Below are 12,112 nucleotides of genomic sequence, written 5' to 3' on the forward strand. Positions count from 1 at the left end.
TTTGAATTGAGTTCAATCCCAATTCATTCAAGCTTGAACTCATTTTAAAGAAAATCCTTAATTGAGCCCAATTTAATCTCCAATTTCAACATTTTTTTTTTTTATTTGCATTGATGTAACGTATGTTTCTATATTGAAGAAATGAATTACTATCTATTTTATATCTTTAAGGATTTATCTATTCATTTCTAACTTCTTTTTTTAACTTTACTTTAGTTGAGATTCAAATTGTGGTTATGAAATTTAAATAACAATAAATTAAAATGATTGATATTACGCGGGTCAAATTGGGCGGGTCAAGACCCAACCCATTTTAAGCACATTTGAGCCTAAAGCAAACTTGGGCGGGTCAGGATCCAACCCAATTTCTATTTCAATCCATTTTTACATTTCGAATTCCAACTCAACTCGCTCATTTGACACCTGGAAAACCAACCAAATAATTCAGGATTCCTAATTTTCCATTCACTTCTATTAACATATAGTCAGAATCGCAATGATTTAAATTAATAATTAATTCAGTCGACATTGTGATACTTGTGAAGTTTCTGATTTAACATCAAACGCAACTATACAATAGTCTGGAGCAAGGCTAAACCAATAGATAATCCCACTAATGCAAATTTCAGATATGGGATATGGTGCAATATAATAATAACCACGTTCGTCATATTTAATCATTTCCCTCTATGATTTATCTGCCTAAAGTAAAAACTCATGCTCATGGTAATCTGGTGCAAATTTCAATAGTCAAAAGTCAAAACAATTTTATTTTTTGTTTTCTTTGGGCTTAAACCTTATTGAACATATAAACTCCTCGTGAGGAACATCGGGAAGACATTTTACCTCTCTAGTAGTGGAATTGCAATGTGCAAAATAAATCATTATCCGATTCAAAACGATTATGATAATAAATGATTCTTCAAAAATATTAGAAATGCCCTAATAATATTTAATTATTATATGTTTTAATGGTATGTTATTAAAGACATTTTTTAGCGGTTTAGGTCAAAATTGAATCGTGTTTTGAATGAGTCCAGTCTTAAATACATTGAAATATTTTCCCCCCTAAATATTTAAAGCTACGACATCAATAAATACGGCATTTTCAGATAAAATGACAATGAAAGCTAACTAGGCAAAGTTGGATAACCAGGAAATCTAACTAGGAAAAGTTGAATGACTTTGGTAAGATAAAACAAAATTGAGTGATTTTAATGACTCAAATATTATATTTCAAATCCGTAATATGAAAAGTGTAATAAAGTTTGTTCTAATTACATTAAAAATTAAATATATTTAAATTTAGATCTTAAATCTAACTCTATATGTCCAATATTTTTCTCATCTTCTTTTCTTCTCTCCTTCACATAATTTCACGAAAATAATATACAACACACCACATGATCTTAGTTTTAAAAAAAGTGCTTGATATTAAATGGACAAAATTCAAATTTAAGTTAAATACATGAATAATATAAATATTTAATTGCATTATAAGTGTAATTTTTTAATATGCAAATTTAAATATAATTATTTAGTAAATAATTTCGTTATGTAGTAGATTTTTTTGCAGAAAGAAAGGGGAGGAAAAGAATTGAGTAATTGTTTTGATATGTACGTGCACATTTTGCAATTCACATTACGTATCAGATAATAAGAACTCTAAAATTTCACTAAAAATATTCGAAATTTAAATATTTGATTTATATATACAAGAATATTAAGTAAATAAAAGGATGTGTAGACTTTTCAACCATTTCTAGTACTTATACCGAAATTCTTGCAATATAAAATTGAATGTCATAACTGTAATTAGCATTTTTACTTTTTATTAGTATTAGTTAGAAAATTTGTTAGAAAATTTGTTACATAGCAACTTTTACTCATCTCTTTGGTACACCTTCGATACAAATGTGTTCAACTGAGCATTTTTCGCTTGTTGTAGTTGTCTGTGACAACAACAAATCCCAAGATTGTCTCCACCAAAATCTTGTTTTTATATATAAGTATACAAAAAAAAAAAAATATATCAAAGTCATCATTCAAAATATCGAGTTTTTAGAAATCACTACACTCTCAATCATCATACTATTATTATTCCTACTATAGCAATCTCATTTTCACAATGACAATAACTAATTTGAACGCCCCTTCACCGGAGGAGATTGTCGTCCCATCGGCACCGGCACCGGCACCAACTCCGGCACCGTCACCATCACCATCACCGGAACCAACTCCGGCACCGTCACCGGAACAAACTCCGGCACCGGTATCAACATTGGTTGAACAAAAGGATAATCCATTGAACAAGTCTTGTGGACAGATAATCAATTGTAAAGAAGCGAAAAATCAAGTGTTGTTCTCCGTTCCGATGATCGTCGTGAATGGTTGTTTCTACTTCATCAGCCTCGTCTCCGTCATGTTTGCCGGACACCTCGGGAAACTCGAGCTCGCTTCCTCGAATCTTGCTAATTCATGGGCCATGGTTACTGGTTTCTCTTTCATGGTACGTAAAAATACATGACAATAATAAGTTCTATGCACCGATCGTATACAAAAATAATATATGTTCATTAAAAAGTTAGTGATAGTCAAGGTGGATCCACAATTTTAATTTCAAATTTACGTGAACATAACAACCTTGATCCAGACTCTATATATATAATCAAGGCAGATGTACTATTAGTTTATACTCCAATAATTAGTATTGTAGTATTATAACAAATTAAATTGCGCTGACAATGTTAAAAGGGTAAATACTTACATGTATGCATTGGGTGTTTATATCTTACATTCATTGGTTTAATATAAACATAGGGTGCTCGTATAAAATACTAGCTACTAAGAATATATAAGTCATGTACTTGAGACATTATGTTCAATTGTGCGATCATTTCGTCTAAATATTAAAGTTGTCAGAAAGAGTACTATACTTTTATTTACTTAACTCTGAACTCGTTGATTGATCATCTATATATAGGTAGGACTAAGTGGTGCACTTGAGACATTATGTGGTCAAGGATACGGCGCGAAAATGTTCAGGATGTTGGGGATACATCTTCAAACATCAAGCATCATATCATTCTTCTTTTCTATTGTTGTTTCTGTCATCTGGTGGTATTCGGATCGAATTCTGATTTTACTTCATCAAGAACCTGCCATAGCACATGAAGCAGGGGTGTTCTTGAAGTTCCTCATACCTGGATTGTTTGCATATGCTTTCTTGCAAAACATTGTGAGGTTTCTTCAAGCTCAATCGATCATATTACCTTTAGCTTGCATCGCGGTTGCAGCTCTAGTTGTCCACATTGGCATTGCATATGCTCTGGTTCATTGGACACATCTTGCTTTCAAAGGAGCAGCATTAGCTGTTTCGATTTCATTTTGGCTCACATTCATTACGTTGGGTCTTTACGTGCTTTTCTCCAAGAAATTTAGTCATATAAGGCCCGAAGGTCTCTCATCCGAGCCACTTTTGCATCTTTTTTCAAACTTGAAGTTGGCTTTACCCTCTGCTGGCATGGTGTGGTAAGTTTTTGCTATTAAAGTCAAACCTCTCTATAATGACGTTGTTTGTCTGAATATATTTTGGTTGTTGTATCACATAACATGAAAATTGGTTCCAAAGAAAACTTAGTCGTTGTAGTGAAATGGTGTCCTAATGAATGACTGTTATAGAGAGGTATGACGGTACAATAAAGCAAATTCAAATGTTTCCCCTTAAATTACATGCTCCACACACCTTTGTCGGTACTGATAGTCTCTAATTGATGTGTAACAGCTTGGAGTATTGGGCGTTTGAGATTCTTGTGTTATTAGCTGGTTTGATGCCAAACGCGGAAACAACTACTTCTGTCGTTGCAATGTGGTAAGTTTTCAACGCGGTTTTGAAACACAAGCAAATTTTTCGTATTTCTTGGAAGTCGAATTTTAGTTGCTGATCTAATTTTTGTGTTACAGTGTAAATACAGAAACCATAGCCTACATGATATCTTATGGCCTCAGTGCAGCTGCAAGGTAATTTCACCAACAAAAATGTTGAAAATAATTCTTTTCCTTTATATTTCCATCAATTTCTAATGCTAAAACATATCTCGTGTTGAATTAATTATGTGACAATCTCATTTAAATGTTTAGAGATATCGCGACTTTATTCACTTAATTTGTTTGAACACGCCTCTTAATGTGTGGGCCTGATTCTGTTTCCTAGGCCAAGGTCTGCACAGAACACTATGTTGACTTGTGTGACGACCATCTCGTCTAAAATGTTAAGCTATTAGAGAGATCAAACGTATAACTCTTATTTACTAAACTATGTCTCAACATGTCTCCTAAATCTTAATTACGTGCAAGCCTGATTCTGTTTCATAGACCAAGGTCTGCACGTGAAAATTCTCTTTTGATGACAGAACACTATATTGAATTGTGTGACCATGTCATTTGAGATTAGACGTATAACTCTTAATAACTTAATTATGTTCTCAACGTGCAGCACGAGGGTGTCAAACGAGATAGGAGCAGGAAATATCCGCAAAGCTAAACAAGCTATGGCTGTTACTCTCAAGCTAGCTATTGTTGCTGCACTCATAGTTGATTTGGCCCTAGGTTTTGGTCATAATGCCTGGGCTGGCCTCTTCAGTGATGAACCGGAGATTATTCGCAAATTTGCCTCAATGACACCTCTCCTATTAGTCTCTTTCTTGTTCGATTTCATACAAGGAATTCTATCAGGTTAATCAACTTTCTTTGCATATATATGTGTGTGTTTTCGCGACATTTACATTTTAGTTTTAACATGTTGATCAATAGAATTGAACAAGCTAAAACGTTAACTTGTAAATGAATATTGATCATCAGGAGTGGCAAGAGGATGTGGATGGCAACGTTTCGCAATGTGCATCAACTTGGCAAGTTTCTATTTCTTTGGTATGACAATAGGCGCGGTCTTGGCTTTCAAGTTCAACAAAGGATATAAGGTAATTCACGTTCAATATGTTTTTGTGTAAGAGTTTAACTTCTATATGCTGACAGAGTATCGTTTTTTTTTTTTGGTTGTTTGTGAATGATGCAGGGTTTATGGGTAGGGTTGATTTGTGGTCTAGCATGCCAATCTACTAGCTTGTTGCTATTGACATTCTTTATAAAATGGGGAAAAGAAGACCAAGTCTCAAAGGATACCAACCATGAAAATGAACCCCAGCCTTAAATTAAGGATAGAGTTCATGTAATTTACTTGGATTGATCATTGATAATTAATTAATTCATTCATATGATTTGTGATGTTGAGAAATTTTTTGACGTATCGACGCAGTTTTAGAATAAATTGTGTATGTAGACATTAGTTTATTTGCGCTTATGAAGGTTTGAATCTAAATCATATAGATTTGAGTACTTAAGCGTGTTTCTTCTATTGTGTCCGAATTTTAATGAATAACTTTTTGTCAAGATAACTTTTCGGGAAAGTAGTTTTGAAGAGAAGAAGTTTGTATTTCATTTTGAGAAGCGATTCGTTTAGTACCGATCTTTCTAAATAGGTGCGGAAATCACATTTTTACTTGTTAATAGGCCAAATACATGACACTTAAAATTTATCGAGATATTTTATTTAGATACTAGTTTTAAGCTTACAAGCTATAAAACACATAATCTATGCTCAAATTGTACCAATTGGACACAACTTGACGTGACAAAGTGTTTAATAATTTTTTTATTAATAATAGATAAATTTTTTTTAACGTGAATAAGTATAAAGAAAGGGAACTAGGTCTTATTTTACTAATTCTAATGAAGTAACAATTTTTTACTAATTAACCAGCATAAAGAATATAAAAGTTAAAAAAAATTAGGTATTTCATGATCATTAAAGAATTTAAAAATGATATTACAAAGAATGTTTAATAATGTAAAAATAGAAAAAACCAAAAAGAAATTGAGATATCACTTTCAAACTTCCTTTTGTATATGTATAAAATAAAAAAGATAGTTTGTCAGAAATATAATATTTTATTCGTTTTAATTGTCATACTTTTTTTTAATCTATTTAAAACGGAAAGTATTTATAGCAATTCTTTAACTCTAAAAAGTTAAAACTATAAAATAAAATACATTTTAATATATTTCACATATAAAATTCAATTTTTCTTTTAGTACTTTTAAAAATCCTATATCAAATTAAAATAAAATAATATAAATTGAATGGATCAGAGTACTTCATTTTAGTCAAGATCATAGAAAGTAGTGCTACATTTAATTTGACAAGTTGGGAGTTGATAAACAGATAAATAATTTTATTTCGTATTCAATTTGATAGCGATGAGAAATTATTATATAAGAGGCGGAATCATAATTTTATTTTTATCTTTTCATCGAGAAATGATTAATTCTTAAAAGACTATCAAATCAAATATGAAATCAAATCTCTTAGATTATCAAATTTTGATTTGACACGTTTATTAGAGAAACAATGATCAGTTTATTAATTTATTATTTTACCCTATTAATTGATTAAGAAATATTTAACGAGTAAATAAGGATCAAGAGAGTAGTAAACAGAAGAAAATATTTCTTTTTCGAATCTCTCACTTGTAAAAATGAAAATCTCGATTACATAATTATTATATCTCTTATATGTAAAAACGAAGATCTGATTACGTAACCAAATTACATGGTAGCCTGTTTCCCAATCAAAAAGACCTCATTGTAGACTTTTCAGGGCAGAGCCCCAAAAAAAAAAAAAAAAAAAATCAGAAAAAATGGCTTCGGAGAATTGTTCATCCGGTCCGAAAAGTCCCCTGTTAGGATCATCATCATCGTCGTCAGGCATTTCATCGAACAGTTGGTGTGCAAAGTTGATCGACGTAGAAGAAGCTAAGAATCAGATGTTATTTTCATTGCCAATGATTGTAGTGAACAGTTGTTTCTACTTCATCAACCTTGTTTCCGTCATGTTCGCCGGACACCTCGGGAAACTCGAGCTGGCTGCATCAAATCTTGCTAATTCATGGGCTATGGTTACTGGTTTCAGTTTCATGGTATGTAAAAACTTATTGCTCTGTTGTAGATTACAACTTTTAAGTTTTATGCATTGATGATGAGAAAATATTTATATAATCGGATCACTTAAAAAGGTAATTGTGTGAAAAATTCATTACACTTTTAGTATATATAAGAGTTAACGGTCAAAAACATACATAAACGATCAGGCGTGCGAGTTTCCTACCTAAAATATTACTAACTATTTATCGGAACACACTCCAACTATCAATTGTTCTCTTTTAGTTTTCCTACCTAAAATATCACTCATCTTTCAGGTAGGACAAAGGGACGATGGGTAGTTGAGGTGTGTTTTGATAAATAGTTGCTGATAGTTTAGGTAGGAAACTTGAACAGCTAATAGATCACGTATGAAACTCAAATGAGGATCTGAACTCTAACAAAATGGTAATTGTTTAGGTGCTAAAGAGTGAAGAGTAGTTCTTGGAATGAGTAGAACTGTTTGCAGATCTTAACAAAATGATGATTAGCTATGCAACTTTTCTTGTATTAATGTTCTATGCAAGTGTTTAAAATATTCAAAGAGATCGTGCTTGCCCGAAAATGAGCATGTCTAAGATAAGAATCCAACTTTTACATGATGCACTGTGCTTCCAATCTTACTGAAGCAAGTCTTAAACTTGTTAGTGAACAGTCTATAGGTTGGTCTAAGTGGTGCACTTGAGACATTATGCGGACAAGGGTATGGAGCAAAAATGTACAGAATGTTGGGGATACATTTGCAGGCATCATGCATCATATCGTTCTTCTTTTCTGTGGTGATTTCTGCCATCTGGTGGTATTCTGATATGATTCTGATTTTACTTCATCAAGATCCTGACATAGCTAGAGAAGCCGGTGTATTTTTGAGGTTCCTCATTCCTGGATTGTTTGCATATAGTTTTCTGCAAAACATTTTGAGATCTCTTCAGGCACAGTCGATCATCATGCCTCTGGCTTTCTGTTCAGTTGGATCTTTAGTCATCCACATTGGGATTTCCTATGCCTTGGTTCATTGGACAGGTCTTGCTTTTAAAGGAGCATCATTAGCGGCTTCTATTTCGATCTGGATCTCACTTCTCACGTTGGGCCTATACGTGCTCCTTTCGAAGAGATTCAACCATATCTGGAGAGATGGTCTCTCGTTCGAGCCATTTCATCATATCCTTACAAACTTGAAGTTGGCTTTGCCCTCTGCTGCCATGGTATGGTAAGAATTAACTGTAAATTTTGTTATTACAAGAAGAGTTAACTTATATGTTCATAAACCGTTTTTTTACACAAAGGCGATTACATGCAACAAATCATAACGAGTAAAATTAGTTACTTGTAAAATAAGACTAGTAACCTTCTATAGCAGGTTAACTCACATTGCTAATATAAAATTTTGGCATAGTATTTAAACAAGCACTCAAACTTGACCTCAGCTGGCGAGTAAACACTCTAACTTTGAGTATGCACATCTACACACTTCATCTTGTCTCCTTTCTGTTAATTAAATACTCAAACTTACAAAATGATCATCTAAACACCTCAAAAATTTATGTGTCGCTTCAGCATTAGGTTTCCACAAGAAAGGACACAGTGAGGACGAGGTGGAGCGTTTAGTTGTCAGTTGAGGTGTCTAATTGTGCACTTTCAAAGTTAAAGTGCTTACTTGCTTACTGAGGCCAAGTTTGAGTGTCTGTTTATGTATTATGCCTAAAATTTTCATCACACTGTCGGTGAGTATAAGTTAAATCCTCACAGAATGAAACGCGTTGTCATCCTAGTCGTACTAATAATTTCCTAATTTGATGTATACCAGCTTGGAGTACTGGGCTTTTGAGCTTCTTGTGTTATTGGCTGGTTTGATGCCAAACTCAGGAACAACTACTTCTGTTGTAGCTATGTGGTAAGCTTCTGTCCTTTTCAACAACACATTTTCATGATTTTGAAGACTGAGTTTTAGTTTCTGACACCAATTTGTTTTGGTTTATGACCTTTCAGTGTAAATACACAAAACATAGCTTACATGATATCTTATGGTCTGAGTGCAGCTGCAAGGTAATGTTACCAACAAAAAATTGACATAATTCTGACCCCCCTCTTCCCCCTCAGTTTTGTTACTGATACCAAATACGAATGCGAAAAACGTTTGGTAGTCGGTTAGAGTTATGCAGGTAGTAGTAATATATAGATTAGTTATGAGTGAATCTATGTATAATTTTATACATGTATTAGTTATGCAGGGTTTAAATATTCCATGTTTTATCCTACACAAAATAATTCATAGATTCACTCATTACTTATACGTGTATTAGTTATGCGGGTTTGTAAATTGCAAACCAAACACCATATGCCTTAATTTTATACCTGAATAACTTACCTCCTAACGAGCTACCAAACATGGTATTACTTATGTCGGATTTAATACCTGCATAACTCACCTGCAAACCAACTACTAAACAATCCCATAGTGTTGATTTGTGACAATCACATCTAAATGTTTAAATTGTTAGAGATAGCATACCTTTATTTATTTGATTATGCTTCAACCCCTTAACATGCGGATGGTTCTTTTTAAACGGATGACTAAGGCTCGAACGCAAAAACTCTTTTTGATCACGAATGACGGTGAATTTGAACTTCGGACCTGCTTGCTCTGGTACTATGTAGAATTATGTGACCAGATATAGAGAGAGAAAACGTACTTGTATTTACTTAATTATGTTTCAACGTGCAGCACTAGGGTGGCAAACGAGTTAGGAGCTGGAAATCCTGATAAAGCTAAGCATGCTATGTTTGTTACTCTCAAGCTATCTGTTCTTCTTGCCATTGCAGTTGATTTGGCTCTATTTTTAGGTCATAATGTCTGGGCTAGCCTCTTCAGTGATAGCGCGGAGATAATTAACAAATTTGCCTCCATGACACCTCTCCTCTTAATCTCCTTTGTGTTCGATTTCATTCAAGGAATCCTCTCAGGTTAAAGTTTTACATAGCTGCAATGCACTATGCACCATGACTTTCTTCACTCCTGTTAATTCTTTTTTTTTTCCGACATGCTTTGATTTTCCCCCCTTGAAACAACCTCTCTACCTCCCAAGATAGGGGTAAGGTTTGCATACCCCAAACCTCACTTGTGGGATTACACTGGATATGTTGTTGTTGTTGCAATGCACTATGCTTGTGTGTGCTCGCGCGTGAGTCAGTATTTTTAGTTTTATACATTCAGTAGAACGAGCTATAACGAAACTTGTAAATGAATTGTTCAGGGGTTACTAGGGGATGCGGATGGCAGCATTTGGCTATGTGCATCAACTTGGCGACATTCTATTTCATCGGTATGCCAATAGCCGGCCTCCTTGCTTTCACGTTCAACCTGCATTCTCAGGTAACTTCTATACTTCCAGTATAACTTCTATACACTGACAATGTAAGAGAGTTTTAACTCTACTAAATACCTAAAAGATAAACTACATATAACTGTTCATAATGATTGGAGCTAGTAACCTGGAAAATAAGGTAGATAACTTGCTACAACAGGTTAAATTACAACGATAATATAATTTGTTTTCGAAAATTATATGATGCAGGGTTTATGGTTGGGCTTGATTTGTGGTCTAGCCTGCCAATCTTCTGGCTTGTTTCTACTTACATTGATGACCAGATGGGGAAAAGTAGCAGAAGTTTCAACAAATAGCAATAGAGAAAATGTACTCCTAGCTTAAGCATGAGTTTATGAGTATTCCTATTGAGTTTTCCTTCAGATATGATGATTGATTGATTAATTAATTAGCTTTATTTCTATTTTAAAAAGGAGAAATTACGCGGATAAGCAAATATATACTAGTTAATTAGTTAACATAGCTACAGTTTGTCTTAATTACAATTCGCGACTTACTTTTAGCTATAATTACGCGGCTTGGGTGTTTTAGTTTGTATAATTCGCATGTTTGTATAATTCGAAATTTGTATAATATATAATTTGTATAATATAATTTGTACAACTGTTTAAAGTTAAGATATTTGTGTTTGTATAAATTCATTATTTCGAGTTTATACAAAAATAGCTTAATTATACTAACGTACCCGCAAATTATACAAACCTGCGAATTATATCAACAAGACAGCTTAAACTGTAGCTACAACCCGTAAATATGCAAACTATAGCTATGGAGCATAATTAAGTTTATTATAATAACTATTTGCGAAAATTCTCCATTAAAAAATATGGGTGATATTGTCTAACATAATTTAAAATGAGTCATAGATTCAACATAACATTGCACGTTTTGCCCTTCATATGAGTTGAACTCCAATTCAACCTGTATAAATTTAAAAATATTTCATTAACTAAAACTTTACCTACTATTACTTACTATATACTATATATAAAGAAGACAACGCATGTCTTTTTAAAAAAAATATATATTTATAAACCAAAACTTGACTTGACTAAAATACTATATTTTAATTTAAAAGAATAAGCAGGACTCCTTTATATTTTTTATTTAATTAATTTTACTAATATATGTATAAAGGTTGTTGTGGGGTGATTATCTTTCCATTCTTAACTAAAACTTTTAAATTTTATAAGTGCCTCTAAGCATAACATAAGAAAATTATTATATTACATTTCACGTAGGAAAAGAAATAACTGATAGTTAGCTTAATCAATTTTTAAGTGTGTTTTAATACATAATGATAGATCATATGTGGTGTAGTTCAGGAAGAATAAGTGATCAATTGATAGTTGTGTAGGAAACTAGTGAGAGAAAAAAACAGTTCAAATATGTTTTGGCCAATAAATTCAAGATTAAAGTTAATCATTGCTATTGAATATATCTTTAATATTAAAGAAATAGCAATAAGAATGCACAATGTTTTAGGGAAAAAATCAATCTACTTTTATTAAATAGAAAAACATAATAAAATATACATTTATTTATTACGTTTTAAATATATGTAAAAAGAGCTAAAACGATATAATAAAAATGGAACCGAAGAAATATTTAAAAAGAACATTAAAATAAATCCATCTACATGATAACAAGATTAATTCATAAGGCTCTTTTTTAATTACCAATATTATTCT

The 12,112-nt window shown here is 32.5% G+C and overlaps 2 protein-coding genes across 3 annotated transcripts; both read left to right on the top strand.

Moving 5' to 3' along the window:
* Positions 1–2,128: 2,128 nt before the first annotated feature.
* On the top strand, positions 2,129–5,209 carry LOC102593850 (protein DETOXIFICATION 18-like). Its single transcript, XM_006360009.1, has 7 exons — positions 2,129–2,509; positions 2,984–3,531; positions 3,785–3,871; positions 3,964–4,020; positions 4,496–4,734; positions 4,861–4,979; positions 5,075–5,209. Exons 1-7 carry the CDS (start codon positions 2,129–2,131, stop codon positions 5,207–5,209), a joined length of 1,566 nt encoding a protein of 521 aa, XP_006360071.1.
* Positions 5,210–6,616: 1,407 nt separating this feature from the next.
* LOC102582799 (protein DETOXIFICATION 18-like) lies at positions 6,617–10,809 on the top strand. Of its 2 annotated transcripts, none has more exons than XM_006359976.2 (7): positions 6,617–7,034; positions 7,698–8,245; positions 8,843–8,929; positions 9,025–9,081; positions 9,761–9,999; positions 10,290–10,408; positions 10,611–10,809. In XM_006359976.2, the coding sequence occupies exons 1-7, from the start codon at positions 6,756–6,758 to the stop codon at positions 10,743–10,745; spliced, it is 1,464 nt and encodes a 487-aa protein (XP_006360038.1). In that variant the 5' UTR covers positions 6,617–6,755; the 3' UTR covers positions 10,746–10,809. The 2 variants fall into 2 exon arrangements, with proteins under 2 accessions (XP_006360038.1, XP_015170155.1); XM_015314669.1 differs by having other exon boundaries at positions 7,968–8,245.
* The last annotated feature ends 1,303 nt before the right edge of the window (positions 10,810–12,112 follow it).

This window comes from Solanum tuberosum, unplaced genomic scaffold (assembly GCF_000226075.1).
Source record: "Solanum tuberosum cultivar DM 1-3 516 R44 unplaced genomic scaffold, SolTub_3.0 scf00312, whole genome shotgun sequence".
In the NCBI taxonomy this organism is placed as follows: Eukaryota; Viridiplantae; Streptophyta; class Magnoliopsida; order Solanales; family Solanaceae; genus Solanum; species Solanum tuberosum.